The sequence below is a fragment of the Bufo bufo genome, chromosome 4, assembly GCF_905171765.1.
Source record: "Bufo bufo chromosome 4, aBufBuf1.1, whole genome shotgun sequence".
NCBI classification, from domain to species: Eukaryota; Metazoa; Chordata; class Amphibia; order Anura; family Bufonidae; genus Bufo; species Bufo bufo.
In genome coordinates this window covers 455,873,089-455,899,046 of record NC_053392.1, presented here as the reverse complement: position 1 = coordinate 455,899,046, position 25,958 = coordinate 455,873,089, and the positions used below count along the sequence as shown (strand labels likewise).

At 42.9% G+C, this 25,958-nt stretch overlaps 1 protein-coding gene across 2 annotated transcripts in view; it reads right to left on the bottom strand.

Annotated features, from left to right (window-relative positions):
* The window catches only part of LYST (lysosomal trafficking regulator), a 736,927-nt gene that overhangs the window by 538,911 nt on the left and 172,058 nt on the right, over positions 1 to 25,958 (bottom strand). For both annotated transcript variants that reach the window (XM_040429442.1, XM_040429443.1), the window contains exons 13-16: positions 24,231 to 24,404; positions 13,337 to 13,494; positions 13,049 to 13,239; positions 2,932 to 3,177 (exon numbers count right to left, since the gene is read on the bottom strand). In XM_040429442.1, coding sequence (XP_040285376.1) covers positions 2,932 to 3,177; positions 13,049 to 13,239; positions 13,337 to 13,494; positions 24,231 to 24,404 — 769 coding nt within the window. The remainder of the gene's footprint in view (positions 1 to 2,931; positions 3,178 to 13,048; positions 13,240 to 13,336; positions 13,495 to 24,230; positions 24,405 to 25,958) is intronic.

Here is a 25,958-nt window from a genome sequence, read left to right as displayed (position 1 = left end):
TTGACATCTCCAAAATCGTTGGCGGCCATCATTTCTACTCAGCATTAATCGACTTTCATCAACGATCAGCACTGAGGCCTACTGGTCCGTCGTCCAGCGTAAATGCTCTGTGGCCCATGTAAGACGATTGACGCCTGTGACTGGTGATGTGGTCATGTATCCTTGCAGGTCATCTAGCACACAGACCACGCTGATGTAAACTGTTTCGAATGGTCTGACGTGACACTTGAGTGCTTCTCGGCTCCCTTAAATGTGCCTGGAGTTGAGAGGCATTCATGATCCGGCTCTGCAGGGCATTGTTCACAATGAAGCGGTCATCAGTGTGGGATGTGGCCAAAGGTGGTACACTTCTATGCCTTTCTTTGACTCTTACAGTCTCTCTGTCGCAACCTGCTGACACCGCCACAATATAAGTTCAGTGGCACTTCCGTCTGAGAACATCCTGCTTGAAGCTTCGCAATGGCGAGGTACTGTTGATCAATTGTTCGGGGTTGTTTTGGTCTCATGATGTCAAAGAGTTCAAATACTAATTCTAATTGAACCAGGAAATTGATTGGGCAATTTATAGATCAAACACCTGTTGTGAATTTTGCTGTTAAGCTCATTGATAGAAAACAGCAAGTTTTGCAAAAAGTATTGAAACACTGAACAGTTGGACTTGTGCATTTAAAAGTTTAGAGAAGGTCACATTAAGTTCACCTGTAAAAGTTAGAGTGCCTTTTTCGGTTATCCTGAAATGTCACCCACAAGCCAATTATCCCTAACTTTTTGTGAGTTATGAATGTGGTGCTGTCCTATTCGGGAGAAAATACTTAAATTGTGGGGTGACTTTTCTAATGTTTTCCCTTGTTGACATGAAAAATCTGATGCTAAAACAACATTTTATAGGAATTAATGTGTCACGAACCAGCGGGTGTGAACCCACTTTGCCACGTGTTATACCTCCTCTAAGGGCGTTGTCTAACGGCTCGAACCCCTCGGTTTTCACAGTAGCCCCGGAAGGTGGAGATAGACTTTCCCAAGGAGAACACCAGGTCGCTACCTCGTGAGAAGGATAGGCACACGAGGCAGCTGGTCCAGGCGGATCAGGAGGTACCTGAGAAAGGTACCAGAGGTGCAGGCCTTGTCAGCAGGCTGAGTCGTAACCAGGAGCAATAGTGCAGGAACGAAGGATGAGGTAGAGGCAAAGTCGGACAGGCAAAAGGTCAGGGAAGGTGGCACAGGTACAGGTCAGGCAATGCGAGTCGGCAACAGGAGAGTCAAGGCAAGCAGGCAGGGATCTAACTGGTAGCAGAGTCCAGGAATACATGAAACACCTGCAGAATCAAAGTGCTCAGTAAACACCTCAAATTCCTTGAGGTGTCTAGTTTCCAAAACGAAGTGACTTCTTCCACTGTAGAGGTATCTCAGGGTCCCTACAAATATGGTTAATATACGTATACAGGTTACGCAACACAAAGGCAATTAATGGCCCAAGAAATGTAGTAGGCAACATCAAATCCCCCCAAAAGGAAGCCAACTCAACATAGAGCAAGGGCTCCCAGATTAAAGGTGTTGCCAAAACGCGTGTCGGGGTGTGCAGTTCTCCTGAGGTGATTGTTCCACTCATGGGTATTTAAGGACTGGTTATACATCTTGTTTGTTGTCTTTTTGAGAGAGGGGTTAAATGCATTTGATTATATAGACACAGGTCTTGACGCTTTTATATACCTTATTTGTTTCCATTGACTACCATTTGATGGTTAAGTATGTATAGCTATTGTAGTCCCCTCTGCATTGAGAGCCCTACCATATTGTCCCTCAGGTGTAACCCGCACTTTTATTTTTTATGTATTTCGTCTCTATTTTTACCATGTTTTATATATATATATATTTATTTAATAAAGATTATTATTTTTGAGCCATTTTAGACTCCACTTTTTTGGTATAGGTATGTTCCCTACAAATTTGAAATGGCACCCAAAAACCATTCCAGAAAAATCTGCCCTCCAAAAACCATATGGCGCTCCTTCCCTTCTTAGCCCTGCAGTGTGTACATACAACAGTGGGGTGTTTCTGTAAACTGTGGAATCAGGGTAAAAAAACATTTAGTTTTGTTTTGCTGTTAGCCCTTGCTGTGTTACAAGAATGAATGGATTAAAATGGAAAATCTGCAAAAATTTAAAAAATACGCAAGCCACCCAAAGTGACTTCAAATGTTTTCAAGAAAATTAAAAATTGCTTTAAAAATTCTTAGTCTTTTAACATTCACAAGACATTTACAAAATGATGCCAACATAAAGTAGACATATGGTGAATGTTAAATTATAACTATTTATGAAGTGTCATTATCAGTCATAGGCTACATGCACACGAACGTTGTTTGTTTCCGTGTCTGTTCCGGTTTCTTTTGCAGGTAGGATGTGGACTTTTTCATTTCAATGGGTCCGCTAAAAATGCAGACAGCACACCCTGTGCTGTCCGCATCAGTATGTTTGTTCTGTAGCCCCGCCAAAAAAAATAGAACATGTCCTATTCTTGTCCATTTTAGGCATTGTCATCCGTTTTTTTTTTTTGGCGGATCCGCAATTTGCAGACCGCAAAACACATACTGTCGTGTGCATGTAGCCTTAAGAGCAGTGAAATTCTAATTTTTAAATCTGTGCATTTTTCCACTTTTTTCATAATCTTGGGATTTTTGTTTTTATAAAGGTAAAATATCAACTCAAATTTACTATTGGCAAAAAGTACAATGTGTCACGAGAAAACAGTCAGAGACGGTTGGATATGTAAAAACATTCCAATGTTATTACCACATAAACTGCCATGTCAGATTAGCAAAAATAAACTCAGTTGGGAAGGTGAAAATGGGTGTGTCAGGAGGGGTTGACTATTAGATTCAATAATTTTTTTATCTATTTGCAGTAGACAATTAAAGCAAAAACAACTTACCCTTGCAAAGAGAAACACCATTGCTCCAATTCCACCAATCTCATGCAGAACACTGTGAATGTTTTTTTCATAACATGGATTTAACATTTTTAGTGACTGGGAATCCAAGCATTTGCTTATAACTTCCTTTGTACTAAATGGTCTTTGGGATGACGTGGCTTTCAAGCTTCCTCTCATCCTGATTACTGGTTCGTAAATTGTGTAAATTGATGGGTTTTCCATATCATACACGACGGCAAGATTTTCCTAAGGCAACAAGAATTACTACACTAACAGTATGTCACAATAAAGGCAATGTTAAGAAATGTGTTGCAAAGATATATGTACATACACAAACCAGCAACATTTTTAGGCAGGTGTGGAAAATTTGACAGTTTATATTAAAAATAGAATAAAATATTACACCTCTAAAAATAGAAGTGTCAATAGTTTGACATAAAATTTATTCTGCAGCAGGCTATCTTCAATGTAAGGAAAACAAAAGACCCCTGGATGTGATTATATAGCCTCCACAGAGCCCCAATTCCAAGTGTACCTAGAACAATTAAAAGGGGTTGTTCGATCTTGTATACTGATGACTTATCCTTTATCCTTAGGATACCAGTGAATACCTTTTTATAGCAGTTTTCTGAATCCCTAACTTCCTACTGTGACACGGCCGCCAATGCCACCAATGAAAAGAGAGGGGAGGGGGCTGTGAAGCTGCCACTGCCACCCATGAAAATAGCACTTAGTAGGAGGGGAGGGGCTGAGGTCACTGCACCACCAATAAATTTTCTTAAAAATTAAGAGGTCACGCCTTATTCCACTCCTGCTACAGACACATCATCTTTTTCGGGGTGACGGTTGGGTTGAGGTACCAGGAACGACACTGGGGAAATGTCGCTCGTGTAGACGGCTAACTACACTGGTGGATGGGGCCACGGAACCTTCTGGATACAGGAGGTTCTCGATGATCTCTTCCTGAAATTTGAGGAAGGATCGTGTTCTCCCAACCTTACTGTAGAGAACAAAACTATTATATGCAGCCAATTGAATTAAATATACAGACACCTTCTTATACCAGCGTCTGGTGCATCGGGAATCTAAATATGGAGACAACATCTGGTCATTGAAGTCCACCCCTCCCATGAGCAAATTATAGTGGTGGACACAGAGGGGCTTTTCAATGACACGGGTTGCTCGCTCAATTTGTATTGTCGTGTCTGCGTGAATGGAGGAGAGCATGTAAACGTCACGCTTGTCTCTCAATTTCACCGCGAGCAGTTCTTCGTTACACAAGGCAGCCCTCTCCCCCCTTGCAAGACGGGTGGTAACGAGCCGTTGGGGGAAGTCCACGCGACTAGTTCGCGCGGTGCCACAGCAGCCAATCTGTTCTAGGAACAAATGCCTGAAGAGGGCCACACTTGTGTAGAAATTGTCCACATAAAGATGGTACCCCTTGCCAAATAAGGGTGACACCAAGTCCCAGACTGTCTTCCCACTGCTCCCCAGGTAGTCAGGGCAACCGACCGGCTCCAGGGTCTGATCTTTTCCCTCATAGTTCCGAAATTTGTGGGTATAGCCTGTGGCCCTTTCACAGAGCTTATACAATTTGACCCCATACCGGGCGCGCTTGCTTGGGATGTATTGCTTGAAGCCAATGCGCCCGGTAAAATGTATTAGGGACTCGTCTACGCAGATGTTTTGCTCTGGGGTATACAAATCTGCAAATTTCTGGTTGAAGTGGTCTATGAGGGGCCGAATTTTGTGGAGCCGGTCAAAAGCTGGGTGGCCTCTGGGACGGGAGGTGGTGTTGTCGCTAAAGTGCAGGAAATGCAGGATGGCCTCAAATCGTGCCCTGGACATAGCAGCAGAGAACATGGGCATGTGATGAATCGGGTTCGTGGACCAATATGACCGCAATTCATGCTTTTTGGTTAGACCCATGTTGAGGAGAAGGCCCAGAAAAATTTTAATTTCGGAAAGGCTGGGCATAAAAGCTTCCCGGGTTGGCGGATATAAATTGAGTGGCATACCGATTTGTTTCTGCCACGACTAGGTCCAAGAGCTCCGCAGTCAAGAACAGCTCAAAAAATCCCAGGGCCGAACCGATCTGAGCTGTCTCAACCCGAACTCCAGACTGGGCGGTGAAAGGGGGAACTACAGGTGCGGCTGAAGTTGGGGACTGCCAATCAGGATTTGCCAGCACCTTAGGGACTCTAGGGGGTCTACGGGCCTGTCTATGCGGTGGCTGCGACGGGGTAACTACTGCACGTGCCACCGTACCAGCTTCAACTGCCCTTCTGGTGCTCGCCACTTCACCATGTTGTACGGCAGTGCTGGTACTAGGTCCAGGGAGGGCTGCGCTGCTGGTGTATGCCTCACCACGTGATCCGACAGAGCCAGCCCCACTCTGCTGCTCTTGAAGCGGATCCTGCGCAACCTGTGGTCTAGCGACAAGGGGCCGGGTACGCCTGGTTCTATCAGGGACCTCAACCTCCTCATCCGAACTTTGGGTCAGAGTGCCACTGCTTTCTACAGGTTCATATTCTGACCCGCTAGATTCGTCAGATGAGGGTTCCCATTCCTCATCCGACTGGGTCAGAATCCTGTAGGCCTCTTCAGAAGAATACCCCGTTTGACATTTGGACTACTAAATTTAGGGGTATTCCCTGAGACTACCCAAGAAAAAAAGCAAGCCTGTCTTACAAAGGGGAGGCTAGCGAAGTACCGAAGGCCGCTGCGATTGATAAAAAATATCAAAACTGATTTTTTTTTATCGCCGCAGTGCTTGGAAAGTGATTGTGCAGTGATCAAAAAAATATATCATTTTTTGTCACTGCGGCGGGGCGGGCGTGGGTGAACGCACGTGTGGGCGACCGATCAGGCCTGATCGGGCAAACACTGCATTTTGGGTGGAGGGCGAACTAAGGTGACACTAATACTATTATAGATCTGACTGTGATCAGTTTTGATCACTTACAGATACTATAAAAGTACAAATGCTGATTAGTGATACGCTAATCAGCGAATCAGTGACTGCGGTGCGGTGGGCTGGGCGCTAACTGACGCTAAACTACCTAACCAAGGGGCCTAAACTATACTAAAACCTATCAGTCAATACCAGTGAAAAAAAAAAGTGACAGTTTACACTGATCACTTTTTTCCTTTCACTAGGTGATTGACAGGGGCGATCAAGGGGTTAATTCGGGTGATGGGGGGTGATCTGGGGCTAAGTGTAGTGTTGGTGGGTACTCACAGTGATCTCTGCTCCTCTGCTGGAACCAACCGATGAAAAGGACCAGCAGAGGAGCAGACAAGCCATTTAACACATCATATTTACAAATATAATGTGTTATCTGGCTTGTGATTTGATTTTTTGAAAATCGCCAGCCTGCCAGCCACGATCATTGGCTGGCAGGCTGGTGACGAAATACTCTTCTAACTTTTGCCGGCCCGCGATGCGCATGCGCGGGCCGGCTTTGAGCGAAATCTCGCGTCTCGCGAGATGACTCATATATGCGTGACTGTGCGCAGGGCTGCCGCCTCTGGAACGCGATCCTGCGTTAGGCGGTCCGGAGGCGGTTAAAGAGGACCTTTCACCGATTATGACAATGTGAACTAAGTATACAGACATGTAGAGCGGCGCCCGGGGATCTCACTGCACTTACTATTATTCCTGGGCGCAGCTCCGTTCTCCCGTTATGCCCTCCGGTATCTTCGCTCAGTAAGTTATGGTAGACGGAGATTTCAGTCACTAAGTTATGGTAGGCGGAATCTGCCCTTGTTCTGCTGTAGCGCTGGCCAATTGCAGCGCAGAGCTCACAGCCTGGGAGGTTATTTTCTCCCGGGCTGTGAGCTCTGCAATGCGATTGGCCTGCGCTACAGCAGAACAAGGGCAGACTCCGCCTACCATAACTTAGTGACCGAAGATACCGGAGGGCATAGTGGGAGAACGGAGCGGCGCCCAGGGATAATATAAAGTACAGTGATATCCCCGGGCGCCGCTCTCCATGTCTGTATACTTAGTTCACATTGTCATAATCGGTGAAAGGTCCTCTTTAAAGACGGCATAAGCCAACTTTCCTATACAAGCCAGTATTGGACACTCATGAGGAAATCAAATATAGACTACTTGAGCTAGCACTTGAGCCAGGCTACTTGAGTCATCCACTCAGAACCGAAGCAGAGTTCGGTTCCAAGTTTTTTCACTGTAATAATCAATTACCGAAGTTAATCAACTAAGTCTCGCGCAACTTCAGCGAATCTCCGTACAGCATTATAACTTTTTTTTTTTTTTTAGCAAAGCGGCTTCAGATGTAGCATCTAAAGCTCGCTTCGCTCATCTCTAGTCATCAGTATTAAGCTCTCAGAAAACCTCTTTAATACCACTAAACTTTGTATGTCATTAATATTTCACATTAACATGTGGTTATAGGCAAGTTAGGATTATAATTTCACCCCTATTTTTACTGTGTAGCGACCACTTTCTATCTTCTATGCGGTTGTCCACCACACTTCATGTCCCAGGAGAAGTTCTACAGCAGTATATACGCGTTATACTTCATACTACTGTGCCCTATTTATCATGATTCTTTCACTTTAACAAGCTATTACAAGTGAAACAGGAGTGCAATTTCACCCTTCTATTCCCTATGAGGTGAACACTTAGTTTTTCTGTATTTGTTCACCCAGCTTCAGCTACCAGTGTCTCTAATTCATTATATTTGCTATTAAAGTGTAACTGCAGTTAAATTATTTTATACCCTAAAAGTATAGTACACCCTGATGTATAAATGCTTTTGTGCTTTATAATTTAATCTTTTGCACTTTCACCTCATAAAAACACCCAGAAATGCGTGTCACTTTCACATTGAGCAGGCCTCTTCTCACAGCGTTGTCATGTGCAGGGGAGAGCACTGGGAGAAGGAGCACAGCCCTGAGTGCCTGGGCTCGGGCATAAAGTGGAGGGGGGAGGGCTGCATTAGATGCTGCTTTCTCCTGAATGGTAGCAGCTAGAAACATGCACTGGTCTTGTTTGAAAGCTGGCATTCCAGACTTTCATACAAGACCAGAATGACAGCTAAAGTCCAAGCAACAGAGAAGAAATCACTGTTAGAAATCATGTTGGGAATAATAGCGGGTAAAACCTGCTTTTACTTTCACTTTCAGCTGCATTTACAGTATCCCGATTTCTCTCAGTGATATCTTCCCTTATACTGAACTTTCAAACAATGCAAACCCATATCTATAGCTGGTACCAAACCAGAGATATGAGCAGCTAAAGCAGCACCCCCCTTCCTGTCAGTGTGGAGGAGAATGAGGGAGCAGCTGCAGAGCTGACAAGAGGAGAGAAAAAAATAAGAAAAATATATAGAAATGTGACATCATCATCAGTGTAGTGTCCAAAATAATAAAATTACGTTATTTTTACCACACAGTGAACGCCGTAAAAAAAATTCACAAAACAATGTAAAAATTGCTTTTTTTTTATCTTTAACCCCTAAAAATAAAATACTAAGTTAATATATATATCTCCGAAAATGTTTTCTAAAAACCTTTTAATTTAACTATTAAGAGGCTAAAACAAATGCTTACTGATTTCATGTAATGCAAGGCTTGTCTCTTGTTAGCTGTATGTGAGAGGATACACACTGCTCTGGGGTAGTGGGGGAAGTTATCTGCATTCTGATTGGTCCGCTAATTCATTTGAGGAGAGCAAGGGGTTATGGGAAGTAAGAGAAATACAGGATGGCCTCAAGGACATGGCAAAGATCACCACAGGAAGTGCAGCAGAGGCCATCTTAGGAAGATGCTGAAATAGAGGTTCAGAGAAAAATGGGTGCTAAGGGCTGAATACAGACATCAGAAAGGTAAAATTAACTGAAAAATAAAGCTTCATGAATATCTTCCCTTCAGCATCACGTTAGGAATTTCATTTTTGGCAGTGAAATGGCAGTTACACTTTAAGCAAGGTGTCACTCAGAGTCCAGCATAATGCTGCAGTCTGATGTCCTCTCTATATACTCAAATGTGAAAATGGTGAACCTTTACTGCCACCAGGATACTTTACCTGCAGGTCACCAGGGTTGGTTAACCGATCCTGGCAGGTCTAACCATATAAAAACTAATCATACTGTTAAAAGACAACACCCACAATGCAGACTATTGTCAATAGGGGCTATATCCAATTAGACCTCTTTCACATCATGCTTTTTGTTCCAGGAACAGAATCCATTTTTAGAGAAACTGGATATGTTCCATAAACTGATGGTAAATTTGTATTTAAATTGGCATTTTATTATTTTTTTTTATTAAATCCAGATCCAGTTTTACAATTTCTACCTGGAAACAAAGCAATTGTCCTACGGCTGGTAGAATTTTTCAGGGAGTGTAAATGGAAAGACAGTCATGAAGTTTTTTTCATGGTTTAAAAAAAAGAAAAAGAAAAAAAATCGCTAAAAAAAAACTAATGTTATTGTATGTAATCAATTTAAAGGGGTTGTCCAAGTTATTTTTATTGATGACTTATCCTAAGGATAGGTCATCAATATCAGATCGGCGGGGGTCTGACACCCGGCTCCCCCGCCAATCAGCTGAAAAGGCGGCGCACGCCGTGCCAGCGCTGCCTCCTCTTTATTGTTTACCTGCTCGCCATCGCATCCGCAGCAGTGAGCAGATGTAATTACACCCAAGCCGTCCCATTCATTTCAATTCTATTCATTAATTTCATTCCATTCCTATATACTTGACTCAATCTCCTCCAGCAAATACACTGCACCTGCTCTAAACAGTGCAGATTACCCTAAATCAGCGGCCATTTCATGCACAGGAGCTAAGTGTGGACAGCCCAAAAGTGCTGGGGAACAAATGGATATGGCTTATGAAATATAGCAAAATGCACAAAATATCAGCAAAGGCTATAATAGTAGGTTCAATATACTGAAATACTGCACATGCTATCTGTAGTTAAGGTGCAGGAAATGCTTGCAAATGACTGCATGCACCTTCTGCATCAAAAAGCATGTGTTTACAACGCAGTTTTCAATTTAGCTACAATCTATGGCTCCAATCAAAAACTGTGTTGTGAATGCATGTTTGCTGATGTAGCAACTGTGTCACAACTGCAACCCAACTGAGCTGTGTGACAGCACCCTTAGACGTTTAGTACAGGAGCAGTGAATTTGATAGAGGAGACCAAGTGATTTTCCTGGTCACGTGACCCTCCATTCGCAGCCATTTCATGGACAGGACCTACGTGTGGACATCAGAAAACAGTTGTTCAACAAGGAGACATACATTATGAAATACAAAAAATTACGTAGAATACAATCAAAGGCTATATTAGTAAGTAACAGTTTTCTTACATATACATTGATTAACAGTAGCCAGAAGGTGGCAAGCCCCTTTAAAATGATATTTTTTTTAAATTAATACTGGTCAATTTAATAGAAACAAAACATGTGGCATGAAACAGTCCTTAAAGTGGCACTGTACTTTAAGAAAACCTTTAATATGCCATAGCGATTTTATTACAGCTCTTTTGTCTCTTCTCAGTGAAGTGTCTATCATTTGAGTTGAGCACTCAGTGGTCTTTAGACTGCCCAGCTTACCCTCTGAGTATTATCCCTTTCTCTATAAACCTTAGATAAACTATCCCTAAACAGCTACACCATCTTCCAATATGTGGTGATCATTGGCTCTAAATCTTGTAAAAAGACTGTCCCTTCTTTAGGCCCATGGCACTGGGTACAGCCTTCATTGCTTAAGCCAACAAGACAACAGAAACTCCCTCCATCAGCCTAATGCTTTTTTTGTTTGTCATTTTGACATATGATTGGTCAAAAAAAAGAAGACTGTTTTCAATACACAAGTTTAGGTAACAAAAAATAGAAGATCGGACCATGACTAAGTGGTTATGAACACAGTCTACATGATGAAGTTTCAGAAGTCACTCTTCTATACTAGACTATAATAAGAAAGGGGGCAGTCAAACCATTGACAGTTGCAGAATTTTTTTTTTTTTTTTGTGGAAGGGCATCAAGTAGAGGGTGAACAAACCTGTTTGAGAACATCCCATAAAACAAATGTGTGATGTGCTAGACATAGGCTACATGCCTCCACTTAACTGCAACTTGGTGAGGACGCAGACGGCTAGTCGTAAGAGCAAGGTGTCCTATTGGCATATGACCTCCCTGTTTCCCCTTCAAAACTATCCCTTAGTTCTTTGCACCCTTAGTGTTCAAAAGACATTTGTCCATCCAGTTCGGCCTGTCATCCTGCAAGTTGATCCAGAGGAAGGCAAAAAAAAACTGAGGTAGAAGTCAATTTTCCCCACTTGGGGAGTAAAAAATTTCTTCCCGACTCCAATCAGACAATCAGAATAACTCCATGGATCAACGACCCCTCTCTAGCAGCTATAGCCTGTAATATTATTACGCTCCAGAAATACATCCAGGCCCCTCTTAAATTCCTTTATTGTACTCAACATCACCACCTCCTCAGGCAGAGAGTTCCATAGTCTCACTGCTCTTACCGTAAAGAATCCTTTTCTAGGTTTGTGTACAAACCTTCTTACCTCCAGACGCAGAGGATGTCCCCTCGTCACAGTCACAGTCCTGGGGATAAATAGATGATGGGATAGATCTCTGTACTGACCCCTGATATATTTATACATAGTAATTAGATCTCCCCTCAGTCTTTTTTCTAAAGTGAATAACCCTAATTTTGATAATCTTTCGGGGTACTGTAGTTGCCCCATTCCAGTTATTACTTTAGTTGCCCTCATCTGGACCCTCTCCAGCTCTGCTATGTCTGCCTTGTTCACAGGAGCCCAGAACTGTACACAGTACTCCATGTGTGGTCTGACTAATGATTTGTAAAGTAGTAGGAATATGTTCTTATCATGGGCATCTATGCCCCATTTGATGCAACCCATTATCTTATTGGCCTTGGCAGCAGCTGCCTGACACTGTTTTTTGCAGCTTAGTTTGCCGTTTATTAAAATTCCTAGATCCTTTTCCATGTCAGTGTTACCGAGTGTTTTACCATTTAGTATGTACGGGTGACTTGCATTATTCCTTCCCATGTGCATAACTTTACATTTGTCAGTGTTAAACCTCATCTGCCACTTATCTGCCCAAGCCTCCAATCTATCCAGATGCCTCTGTAGTAGTATACTGTCCTCTTCAGTGTTAATTACTTTACACAGTTTAGTGTCATCTACGAAAATTTATACTTTATTATGCAAGCCTTCTACAAGATCATTAATAAATATATTGAAGAGAATAGGACCCAATACTGACCCCTGAGGTACCCCACTGGTGACAGTGACCCAATCTGAGTATGTATCGTTAATAACCACCCTCTTTTTTTCTATCACTGAGCCAGTTACTTACCCACATACAGACATTTTCTCCCAGTCCGAGCATTCTCATTTTATATACTAACCTTTTGTGTGGTACAGTGTCAAATGCTTTGGAGAAGTCCAGATATACGACATCCATTGATTCGCCGCTGTCAAGTCTAGAACTTACCGCCTCATAGAAACTGATTAAATTAGTTGTCCAGAATACAGATGTACAAGTACAGTAAGGTAGGCAAAGTGACTTCAGACCGTACAAAGCTGCTTGAAATAGGGGAAGGCTATTTAGAAATCGAATGCATATGGAATGTTTGCCCCCCCCCCCCCCCCCCATCACCAAGGTTCCATGATATAGGGGTGTAATAGGAGTTTTTCAAGAGTAAAAGGGTCAAGTGGTTACTCTATCATGATAGATTAATGATACTTCAGTTTTACATATTTTAGACCGTGGAACCTAATTTCAAATGGATCTCTCTGATGGGAGTACCAAGTACTAACATGACATGGGTTTGTTTTACCTACAGAATTGTAGCAAGGAAAAGGTTACCAAGCAATCAGGGTTGCACTCTTCTCTATGTATATAATACTCAATTCACACTACCAATGTGGTTTATGTATTTAACAGAAGCCACAATGTGCTGCAGGATCTTTTTTATAACAGTTATCACAACAAAGTTATATATAGTCTTAACTATGCAGTAAAACAGCTGAACAGACTCAATTTAACATATGTTAAAAAAAAAACACATTTGGTATCTACTGTATACTTACAGCTAAAGAGGCTAGGTCAACTCCTTTGTTTTTAATAAGAAAACTGAGAATTTTTTCATTTTGCAGGATTTCTTTTGAGATATATTTGCAATGATCAATAATAACATTTCCATGTTTACAAGTCATTAATGAAGTAAAATCTGGGCCTCGACAATATAAAAGAAATGCTTCTTCTATGCCAAGAATAGGACCTTAATAAAAATAAAAAAAATTATAAAAACCATAAATCATTCCAATTGAAAAAAACAAAACAAAGCTATTTTCATTTTTTTCTATATTAAATCTTACCATTAAAGAGTAGAAGGTTTCCTAGACACAACTGTCTTCCTGAAAGAATATTGTCTTCTTGAGATGACACATGACCAATCATACAAACTGTTCGATTGGAGTCAGATGAAAGGCTTCCTTTTCTAGGAGGATTATACTCAAGAGTAACCTCTGTTACCCTTAAAAAATAAAAACATAAATTTTATTTTTTATTTTTATTAAAAACATTAAAAAGTGAGTAAAAAGCAACACATGTAGTACAAAATAAGCATTATTATAAGGGTTATCCAATAAGTGGGGTAGATATCCAAGCATATTCTGTCAGTGTAAAAGAGCTGAGCTTGTCTGTACAGGTTGAGATAGGTCTAGATATGCAACACACAGAAGCAGTTCAGTCTGACAAAAGCAAAGAAAGTTGACTGACAGGATGGCAAGGGCAGCACAGTGCGGGTCTACAAAGAAAGGGATGCGGAGCTTTGTTCCATGATTAAATTCCTTACAAAGGAAGAAAAGAAGCCTAAATAAATCCATGAAAGGAAGATCGCTGTATACGATGATGATGATGCACCTTTGTACTACCAAGTAAAGTTTTGGGCCAAGGAGTTTAAATGGGGTAGGGAATCAACTGAAGATTACTTCCGTCCAGGGTGACATGTTGAAGAGTCTTCAGAGAGCACAGTTTCCAGTATAATTCATGATGTTTTGATGATGTCAAGGGTCAGTTCCTGGTGGGTGCCAGGAGACTTCTATTCTCAAATTATTACAAGTGATAAAACAGGGGTCTAACCACTATGATCCCGAGACCAACAAGATTCCATACAAAGGGAAGCAAAAGTAGTGACCAACATCAAGGAAATTTTGTGTGCAGCAGTCAGCTGGAAAGATCATGTCACCAGTTTTTTGGGATACAGAAGGCGCTTTATTACAAGAATTCATGCCACACAAGACAAAAATTACTAGAGATACCTATGCTTCAACAATGTAGGCATTAGATGAGGCAATCAAAGAAAAACACAGTGGGATGTTGTCTGCAGGTGTGTTGCTGCTTTACAACAATGCGCAGCTCACAAGTCTTACAAATCACAGGGAATGTAGCTTCATGCAGCTTAACCATCCACCCTACTGTCCAGACCTGGCTCCCAGTGATTACTTTCTCTTTTGGAACTTGAAATAATTTCTGCTTGGGCAACGATTTCTTGATGATAATGCAATCAATACTTTATTGAAAGTAAATGGTGTGATACATATATTTGTAAGCATATCGTACAGTAGCAACAACACTAAACAGTACTTGAAAAAAGTACATAAACAGAGTAGGTATCATTGACATAAGTTGAATAAGTGGTATGAACAACTACATATGCATATCAAGCTGAGAGTATAGCAGTAATGTCATCAAAAACTTGATAATCTGGTTTCATGGTAAGAACAGTTGGCATTTAAATAGTTCTGTATTACTGGGGATTAAAGCCTCTGTGGGCCTCCCAGACCCTCCACTTAGTCTTGAATCTAAAAGTTCTGGAAGCCTCTGCTGCAGTTATTTCCTCAAATCTATATATTGCATCTATCTTCCCTATTCAAAGATCATGTGAGGGGAGTTCTGCTGTTAACCAAAAGCATGCTATAAGAAGGCGAGCTGCCTTGAGGAGATTATGAAATAAGGGTGGAATATTGGAAATTATGTTTGAGGGACGCAGGCCTAACAGAGCTAGTTGGTGGGAGGGGTGGATAGATGTGTTGCATATTTTGGTACTTTTTCTGAACAAATCTTCCCACCAGCTTAGGATGGGTAGGCAGGACCACCATATATGAAATAAAGTGCCGTTCTCCTTTCCACCAACAAATATCAGAGTTTGAGCTATTATATCTATATGTACTATCTGTTGTTTTGTACCATCTCGTCAGAATTTTATATTCATTCCCCTGGATGATCACACACCGTGATGAAATATGTGGAAGCTTAAAAAGTTTGGACTGCTCAGATAAAGACAGGGATGTCTTAAGATCTCTTTCCCAGAAACCAATGAAGGCGGGTTTTGGCATAAGAATAGGATTATTAAAGGGGTTGTCCGAGTTATTTTTTTGTTCTATGTTCCTAACTGGGCAAATATAACAGCTTTCCAATTAACTCACTTTATCTCCGGTGGCTGGTTTCTCAGATTTCACTGAGGGTCACATGACCTGTGATGTCAGCTTCTCTCCCTGCTCTGATAAACTTAGTTTACAAGCCTGTAAACGAGATGTCACTGTGCTGGCCACGCCCCCCTTCACTGCAGGCTGTGTGCTCTTTCCTAGGATTCTTAACCCCTTCAGCTGCACAGACTGGCTAGCTGCAGCAGGCAGTGAGGAGACAATTCTGGGCACAGGAGCTGAAGGACTAGAGAGAGCATTGCACAAGAAGGTAGGGGGAAGATCCTGTGTGTATTAGCAGTGTCATTATACAGCTGGGACTTGTAGTTCTACACTTACAACATGCTGCAGAGTCTCCCAGCAGGCAGACATGTCACTTAGGGCAGCTCTTGTATTCACTCCCTTAGCAGTGTCATTATACAGCTGGGACTTGTAGTCCTACACATACAACATGCTGCTGAGTCTCCCAGCAGGCAGACATGTCACTCAGGGCAGCTCTTGTATTCACTCCCTTAGCAGTGTCATTATACAGCTGGGACTTGTAGTCCTACACATACAACATGCTGCTGAGTCTCCCAGCAGGCAGACATGTCACTCAGGGCAGCTCTTGTATTCACTCCCTTAGCAGTGTCATTATACAGCTGGGACTTGTAGTCCTACACATACAACATGCTGCTGAGTCTCCCAGCAGGCAGACATGTCACTCAGGGCAGCTCTTGTATTCACTCCCTTAGCAGTGTCATTATACAGCTGGGACTTGTAGTCCTACACATACAACATGCTGCTGAGTCTCCCAGCAGGCAGACATGTCACTCAGGGCAGCTCTTTTATTTACTCCCTTAGCAGTGCCCGGGGAGGGGCAGAGATTGTTTACATGCAATAAAAACAAAGGGCCAGAAAAGAACCAGGGAAATAAATAATTACTCTTACCGGTAATTGGTTTTTCCAATAGCCTCCACAACGGCACTTATTGGAGTGTCCCCGCCTCGGACAGGAAACAACGACGTAGAAGCAGAAGATTTAAGAACCTCCTCCCCTTTACCTAGTCAGTCAATAAGAGAGGACACGGAAGTGATGCCAAGATAAATTTTGTATTAATAACCAAGGACAATTACATCATTAGAAGGAAAACAATAAGTCTTTACAAACTTAGACCCATGTAATAATATTTTAGGGAGGGAATCCCAGTGCCGTTGTGGAGGCTATTGGAAAAACCAATTACCGGTAAGAGTAATTATTTATTTTCCCTAACGCCTCCACAACGGCACTTATTGGAGGATTAACAGAGTAATAGGATCTAGGGAGGGACAGCAGCAGAAAGTACCCTGCGCCCAAATGATAAGTCCTGGTTCTTAAGGATATCCAGCCTATAGTGATTGAAAAAAGTCATAGGATTGGCCCAGGTTGCGGCTCTACATATCTGTTCTAATGATACAGATGTTGCCTCCGCCCATGAGGATGATACCGCTCTGGTGGAGTGAGCCCTTATTCCAACCAGGGGTTGGAGGTCTTTCTGCAGGTAAGCTAACTGGATCATATTTTTTATCCATCTTGATATCGTAGGTTTGCTTGCCCCGTGACCTTTGTTGGGCCCTTGGTACTGTAAGAACAGCTGGTCTGAGTGCCTGAACGATGAAGTTCTGTTGAGGTAGCAGATTACCACCCTTCTTACATCCAAGTTGTGGTAATTCTTCTCCTTTTCCGAGGTTGGTGAAGGACAGAACGAGGGCAGTGATATTTCTTGTTCGCAGTGAAATCTAGACACTACCTTAGGTAGGAAGGCTGGGCAATGTTTCAGAATTATGCGATCATCGAAGATTGTCAGATAAGGAGGTTTATATGAAAAGGCTTGGATCTCCCCGACTCTTCTAGCCGTTGTAATGGCCGTAAGGAATACTGTCTTCAACGTCAGAAGTTTCAGGGATATATCTTCTATAGGTTCGAACGAGGGAGACATTAGTACAGACAGTACTAAATTAAGATCCCAGGGAGCAATGGTAGGACGGGCTACAGGAGTCTTTCTCGTTGCGCCCTTGAGAAAACGCTTTATTAAAGAGGATTCTGACAACTTGACGTCCAAAAACACACTAAGGGCTGATACCTGTACTCTAAGGGTTGCTGGCCTGAGGCCTTTGTCAAGTCCGGCTTGAAGGAACTGCAGAATTTGAGGAATGTTGGGCAAACTCGCGTCACCCGCGAATTTCTGAAAGGCTTTCCAGGTCCGCATATAAATTCTGGATGTTATGGGTTTCCGGCTGAGCATAAGAGTAGAAATAACTGAATCCGAGAGTCCCTTTTTTCTTAAAGTGTTGCGTTCAGTCTCCAGGCCCTCAGGTTCAAGTTTTTGACGCTTGGGTGATCTACTGGGCCTTGATGAAGGAGATTCGGAATGGATGGGAGGACCCAGGATTCCCCTGCTGAAAGGTGAAGTAGTAAGGGGAACCAGGATCTTCTCGGCCAGTGAGGGGCTATAAAGATTACCTTGGCCTTCTCTTCCTGTACCTTTATCAGAGACTTCGGTATTAGGCTGAAGGGAGGAAAGGCATAGAGAAGGCAGTTTGGCCATGGTCGGGATAGGGCATCTATCCATAATGGCTGGTCCTTTTGGGAGAGGGAACAGAACTGTTTGGTCTGTTTGTTGGACTTTGTTGCAAACAGATCTATTTCTGGAGTCCCCCACTTGAGACACAATTGGTGAAATATTTGTGGATTTAGGGACCACTCTCCCTCTTTCAGAGTTTGACGGCTGAGGAAGTCGGCTAAAGTATTCTCTTCTCCTCTGACATGTAAGGCTGTAAGGGAAATCAGGTTGCTCTCTGCCCAGGAGAAGATTTTTTTCGCTTACGGCTGCTAGGGAGCGACTCCTGGTTCCTCCCTGTTTGTTTAAATAGGCGACCGCGGTAGTATTGTCTGAGAAGACTTTTATATTTTTTGGTGATGTAGGCGTAAAGAGAGCGACTATGACTTTGTATACCGCTGAGAGTTCTTTTAAGTTGGAGGAGGCTTGTAGTAGATCCGCTCCCCAAGTGCCTTGGACCACTTTCCCGCCTGAGTGACCCCCCCCAGCCGATGCTGCTGGCGTCTGTGGTTATGATCATTTGATCTCCTTGTCTCCAGGAAACACCCGTCTGAAGGTGTTTTCTGATTCTCCACCACAGAAGAGATGTTTTTACCGATTTCGGAATCAATACTCGCTTTTCTAGGGCCGAGGAGGTGCCATCCCAGGAAGATAGGAGGAACGCCTGAAGTGGTCTTGTGTGGTGTTGGGCCCACCTTACTGACTGGATCGTGGACGTAAGGATACCTAGAATGGTCATGAGGTTCCTTATTGTTGTGGATTTTTGGCTGCAGAAAAGCGAGACTTTTTCCTGGAGCTCGATCTGTTTGATCTGTGGAAGAAAAGACATTAATCGATGGGAATCTAATGTTACCCCTAAAAAGGTTTTGCTTTGTGCTGGATTTAAGTCTGACTTTTTGAAATTTATTATCCACCCTAGGGTGGTAAAAAATTTCTGAACATCTGCTAGGTGCGACAGAAGGGTCTCTTCACAGGGAGCAACTACCAGAAAGTCGTCCAGGTACGGTATAATTTGGATGCCTCTTAGGTGAAGGGCTTTGACGACATCAGACATAACTTTTGAAAACACCCTTGGGGCTGAGGAAAGCCCAAAGGGAAGGGCTATGAACTGAAAATGACAGAGTCGGTTATTTATATAAATAGCGATTCTCAAAAACTTTTGATGGGCCACAGCAATCGGGACGTGGTAATAGGCGTCCTGAAGGTCCATGGTCGCCATGAAGCAGTCTTGGGGCAGGACATTTATGGTGGATCTCACTGACTCCATCTTGAAGCGTTTGTAAATGATAAACTTGTTTAAACCTTTTAAGTTAATTATTAGTCGATAGGTCTTGTTGGGTTTTTGGATTAAGAAGACAGGGGAGTAAAACCCTTTTCCCTGTTCTTCCGCAGGAACCTGACAGATTACTCCTTTCTGAATGAGTGATGTAATTTCTGACTCTAGGCAGGATTGTTTTTCTTGATGAGGTAGGATTTTGTTGATCATGAAATGATCTGTGGGTATTGACAGAAACTCTAACTTTAGGCCATGACTTAGGGTGTCCACTACCCAGGGAGATGCTCCTATATTTTCCCAGACGGCAGCAAAGTAGATTAGTCTGCCCCCCACTTGATGTATAGCTTCATTGTTTTGAGGATGAAGCATTCTCGGGGTTAAAGAGAAACCCTCTACCCCTACCTCTGGAGGGCTGCCACCTCTTTGAACCCTCTTTTTTCTTAGGATCTCCTTTGGGCTTTCTTTGATTCCGAAAGGAACGCCTCTGATGGAAATAGCGGTTCTCTATAGGGAAGCCCTTCTTCCTGTCCGCCGCCTGATCCAGAATATCATCCAAGGTGGACCCAAATAGTCTATCGCCTTCACACGGGATAGAGCATAGGCGATTCTTTGAGCTCGCGTCCCCTGACCAGGTGCGGAGCCAGACAGCTCTTCTTGTGGCATTCGATAAGGCCGCTGACCGGGCAGAAAGCTTTACTAAGTCTGCAGATGCATCGGCAAGAAAATTAGACGCCTTCTTTAGGGCTGGTAGGGAAGCTAGGATTTCTTCCCGCGGGGTACCCGCCGCCAGATGATCCTCTAGCTGGTTCAGCCATACTGAGAGTGTTCTTGCAGTACAGGTGGAAGCTATACTTGGTCGCAGCATAGCTGTGTTAGTCTCCCATGATTTCTTTAGGAGGCTCTCACACTTTTTGTCCATGGGGTCTCTGAGGAGGCCAGTATCCTCAAAGGGTAGCGAGGTTCTTTTAGAGATCCGGGCTACTGGTGCATCTACCTTTGGGTTTTTTTCCCACAGGTTAGAATCAGCATCATCAAAGGGGTATTTGCGTTTAAAGGCACCCGATATAGCCACCCTTTTTTCTGGATCTTTCCATTCCCTAGCAATGAGGGACTTGACATTATTGTGAATGGGGAAGGTTCTTTTCTTCCTTTCCCCTAACCCCTGGTACATCCGGTCTTGTACAGAGTGAGCCTCCTTCACATCCTCGATGTTCATAGTTGCTCGGATGATTTTTAAGAATCCATCTGTCTCTTCCGGCAGAAAGAGGGGTTTACCTGAGTCGTCTTCAGAGGAGGAGACTACCTCAGAAAAGACTTCCCCTTCATCCCATTCAAACCCGGCGTCAGAGGCTAGGGATCTTTGAGAGGTGGATGGTCTTGGGGATGACGGCATTCTAAGGTCTACTAACGCATTCACTTCTTCCTTAATTATTGACCTCATGGACTCGAGCAGGGAAGGGGATTCCTCTGAGACAATTTTTTCTGTGCACTTGGGGCACAGAGGTTTTTTTGACTTGGAGGAGAGTGCTTTGCGACAAATGCCACATTTCTTCCGTGCCAAATCTCCACCAGGCGGCTTCAGGGTCGCGGTCTCTCTGGCCTAAGATCAATTACACAAAGAATGGGGCATACTTAGAGACCAGTGGCTTTTAGAAATTATTTAAGAGGCCAGACCCTTCACCGGTGGTGGAAGCAACAAGCACCAAGTGTGTACATACTCTCTTCTAGGTAAGAACAGAAACACACGCTATTAAGCATATCTCTCCTCTGGGAGGAGGCTTACCGGGCTGAGGGCAGAGGCTGAAGGATCCACGGGTTTTCTGGCGGTGTCCATATCTCCAGGGCTTTGCATCGTCCTCGTAGCACGAGGACGCTGTGTTTGAGGAAATCTTTTTAAAATCCGCGCCGCTGGAGCTCCGCCTTCTCGCGAGATTCTCTTGCCCAAGGAGAATCTCACCCGCTGACGTCACACGCCGGACGTCGGATCCCGCGATAGTTCTGGCAACTACCGCACACGCGCCCGGGGACGCCTGCAACCAGGACTTACTCCAAGGAACAGGAAGGGAGGCAATGCGTCCCCGCGGGCCCGTTCCCTGCTCCAGCCCTCCCACATGAAGTGGGGAGAACCCCAGGATCGAGGTGAGGCTGGGCGGAAGAAAAGTTACTCCTGCTACAGGAGCGGCTTCCACGTCTTCCGTCGGACAGGAAACAACGACTGGCTAGGTAAAAGGGGAGGAGGTTCTTAAATCTTCTGCTTCTACATCGTTGTTTCCTGTCCGAGGCGGGGACACTCCAATAAGTGCCGTTGTGGAGGCGTTAGGGAAAATGAGTAAATATATATATATATATATATATATTTTTTTTTTTTTTTTTGCATAAAACTTTCTTAGCTTAGTTATATATTGCTGCCTATCAGATTTTCAGTGCTATATATTTTTTTTTCATAACTCGGACAACCCCTTTAAGTTTTGTGTATAGTTGCGAGATTATATTTATTTTTTTTGAGGGGTATGACTACATATCCATCCTTCAAACCATGTAATAGGTATAAGTAGAGCCTGGTGAGGGATGTGTTTGGATATATAAAAGAGTGAAGGAAAGAGGCTAGAGAAGTAAATGTATTGGAAAGAAGTAGTAAAGAAGCAATGTTCTCTCTATTTATTAGTTCCCCCTCTTCTTTAAATTAAAGAAGGATAGGATGGGGAGTTGGGACGTTCTTAGCAAGGGTGGAAGACTTTGTCTTAACTCCACTGGGGCTAGTTCTATCAAATCTCTAACTGGAATGAGTGGGGGAGGGGGGGGGGGGAGTGAAAAACCCCATACTGAATTTTGGAACCATTTCCACACATTGAGTGTGGCTTTAACTACCGGATTAGGTCCTGTATTGTTAGGGGGATTTTCTGTGTCCCTATGAGTAGTATTCTATAGGATGACTGGAAGTTCCAGGATTCCATCTCTACCCAAGATTTATTCGCTGGTCTACGAAACCAGTCCAAGACTCTTGACAGATGAATAGCCCCGTTATATAGTAGAGGATTGGGTAAACCTATGCCCCCCACGGCTCTAGGTCTCTGAAGGGTTGATGTGGCTAATCTTGGACTTTTCAGCCTCCATATAAATCTGCGTATCTGCCTTATAAGAGTTGTGTTGAAGTCCATTGGAATAGGAATAGGTAATACCCGTTGTAGATAGTTAAGTCTAGGGATGATTAGTGAGGTAGCTACGTTTTTACATCCAAACCAGGACAATGTCGGGAGATCTAGTTGGGTCAGCTGTTCAAGTATAGATTGGATCTAGCCCATGTGACCAGTTGTGCTTGTTCCTCAAGGGTGATCATTTAGCTATTCAGCCATAGCTGAAGTGACATATCAAAGAGGGACAAATGGCATTTATGTTTTTAGTTTATTGTTTATTTTCATACTTAATCGAAGACAGACAGGCCTTCCTTTTAGGGAAACTGTACTCACCACTGCCTGTGATGTCAGGCTAGTGCCCTGGAAGCCTAATTTATGTATAATATTGTCAATGTGTGAACATCAGTTTCATGTCTTAATCTGACAGACCCCTGTACAGGTCTGATTTTGCATTATCTTGTTCTGTGAATCTTTTTATTCCAATAAAAATAGATTTGACAAGTATAGATTGGAGTAGTGGGCTGTAGTTCAGCTTGAAGAGATTGCTTGGATCTGGACCAATTTTTATCCCTAAGTACGTGATATATGGTGCATCCCAATTAAAGGGAGAGTAGCTTTTAAGGTCACACTCAGGATTTGAGATTTTTTTATGTTAATCTTGAAATTGGATAGAGGGCTAAATTGTTCCAATAGATTGTATATATGAGGCAGCGAGGTAGTTGGGTTTGTTGTCATTATCAGTAAATTATCGGCAAAGGCAGCTGCTTTATGCTCATTTGCCTAATTTAATTCTTTCTATTTTGTCCTCCTGCCTGATGGCTTGGAGAAGTGGTTCTATTATCATCACAAACAGCAGGGGGAACAGCGGGAATCCTTGTCTGGTACCATTTCGAATCCCAAATGAGGGAGATATATTGTCATTCACCAGTACTGCTGCCGAGGCATTGGAGTACATAGCAAATGTGGCATTAATGAAAGATTCTGGAAGGTTGAATTTGACCAGGATATGGTACATAAAAAGTCCCAGTTCACCCTATCGAATGCCTTTTCTGCATCAGTACTCAACAATACCAGGGGGAGGGAATTTTTATTTGCGTGGTAACTGAATCAACATCTGGTAATTATACCCAGCATGGGGTCAGAGGTCATTATACCCAGCATGGGGTCAAAGGTGTTGATTCCATTATCCTAATTGGAGTCAGTAGGTGATAATGACCTCCCAGAAAAAGGTGTCAAGACAGCATTGTATGTGGCAGACAATAGATGTCTAACCCCCCTGCCTCTATTCAAGCTTGGCTACAATGCTGTCCTGAAACCTTTTTCTGGGAGGTCATTATCACCTACTGACTCCAATTAGGATAATGGAATCAACACCTTTGACCCCATGCTGGGTATAATGACCTCTGACCCCATGCTGGGTATAATTACCAGATGTTGATTCAGTTAAATATTTATTCCCAGAGAATTATTGTACAGTCACTCAGAATAGAGAAAGCTTGTTGGAAGAACGAGTGAAACGTTTTCAAGAAATCTACAGTACGTCCAGTTGCCTTGATTTATTCTTTACAGATATACCATGACCTGGATAAATGAGAACCTTCACAGACATAGGATGTGATATGAAAATAATCAATTTGAGCATTTTTATCTTTCTGAAATCACAAAACACAAGAAGAAAGACAAAAACGGTTCTACTCATATGCAAACTGTGATCAGAAAACCATGTTATCATTAATTAAGTACTATGACTATAGATTTTATCTTTTACAATCAGCAAAGGAAATTAAACAAACATACCTCTGTCCAGAGATCCATAACATTATTTTACTGCACACTTTGTTCTTAGTTTCAAAAACATCTTTACATGTAAAAGCCAAGTGTTGCCAATGTCCAGGATATAAAATGCTCTCTTGCATTTCAACTTGTGCCAAGGGGGTCCATTTATATTCATCACTGGTACTTGAGCATAGTCTAAAAATATATAAATAATCTTTCAAAAAGTCAATTTACTTTAAGGAAGTTTACCTAGACTTGAAAATTGATGACCTATCTGGGACTTGGGAATATCAATATCAGATTGGAGGGGGGTCCAAAAGCAGGCATCCCCACTAATCAGCTGTTCGTGGCAGCGCCTATACATTGGACAGAGCTCCCATTCAAGTAAATAGAAGCTGAGCTGCAGTACGTTGGTGCTGGAAACTACAAAGTGGATGAAGCCATCTGCATCTGACTCCATCTACTGTAAAGCTTCAGGAGCCAGCAGCAAACAGCAGATTGGTAGTGTGTCAGATGTAGGACCCCCACCAATCTGATATTGATGACCTATCCTCAGGAAAGATTGTTAGCCCCATTGGGGACAGTTGGATGCTAATGTCTGTAAAGCGCTGCGGGATATAGCAGCGCTATATAAGTGCATACAATAAATAAATAAAAAGGTTATCAATATCTAAGTCTCAGAAAGTTAATCAATATCCCAGTCCTAGAAAACACATTTAAGCATATTTAGCTCTAACAATAGGTAAAGCGGGACAAGAACCCTGAAATAGTTGTCTTCAGATAAGTGTCCCTTCCTTTTGGAGAAGGCTCATTTGAGGTACTTTATTATTTTGGAGGAGCTGGTTTACATGGTTTATAGCACAATATTTTTAAACCCACCTACAGCTTATTCCCGAAAAAAAAATCCAATATATATTACACACACATTTCTTTAAGGGCTCAGAGTGGCATTAAAAAAAGAAAAATAATATTAATAATATCGTACTTGTCTTCGCACTCATCCAATCACTGGCTGCAACACTGAGTCGCCTAAGCCAGTGATAAGCTGGGCAGGAATTTCCTGCGCATCAAGACATGATGTTCTATCATCAGGATAAATCGTCGATATCTGATCAGTAGGGGGTCTCTGCCAATAAGCTGTTTAAGAGGAGGCAGCGATCCATGCGAGTGCTGCTTCCTCTTCACTACACTATGGCCCCTTTCACACGGGCAAGATTTCCGCGCGGGTGCAATGAGTGAGGTGAACGCATTGCACCCGCACTGAATCCGGACCCATTCATTTCTATGGGGCTGTGCACATGAGCGGTGATTTTCACGCATCACTTATGCGTTGCGTGAAAATCACAGCATGCTCCTCTTTGTGCGTTTTTCACGTAACGCAGGCCCCATAGAAATGAATGGGGTTGCGTGAAAATCGCAAGCATCCGCAAACAAGTGCGGATGCGGTGCGATTGCTAGGCAATGATCGGGATGGGGACCCGATCATTATTATTTTCCCTTATAACATGGTTATAAGGGAAAATAATAGCATTCTGAATACAGAATGCATAGTAAAACAGGGCTGGAGGGGTTAAAAATTTTTTTTAACTCACCTTAATCCACTTGTTCGCACAGCCGGCATCTCTTCTGTCTTCACCTGTGAGGAAAAAGACCTTTGATGACGTCACTACGTTCATCACATGGTCCGTCACATGATACATCACCATGGTGATGGATCATGTGACGGACCATGTGATGAGCGTAGTGACG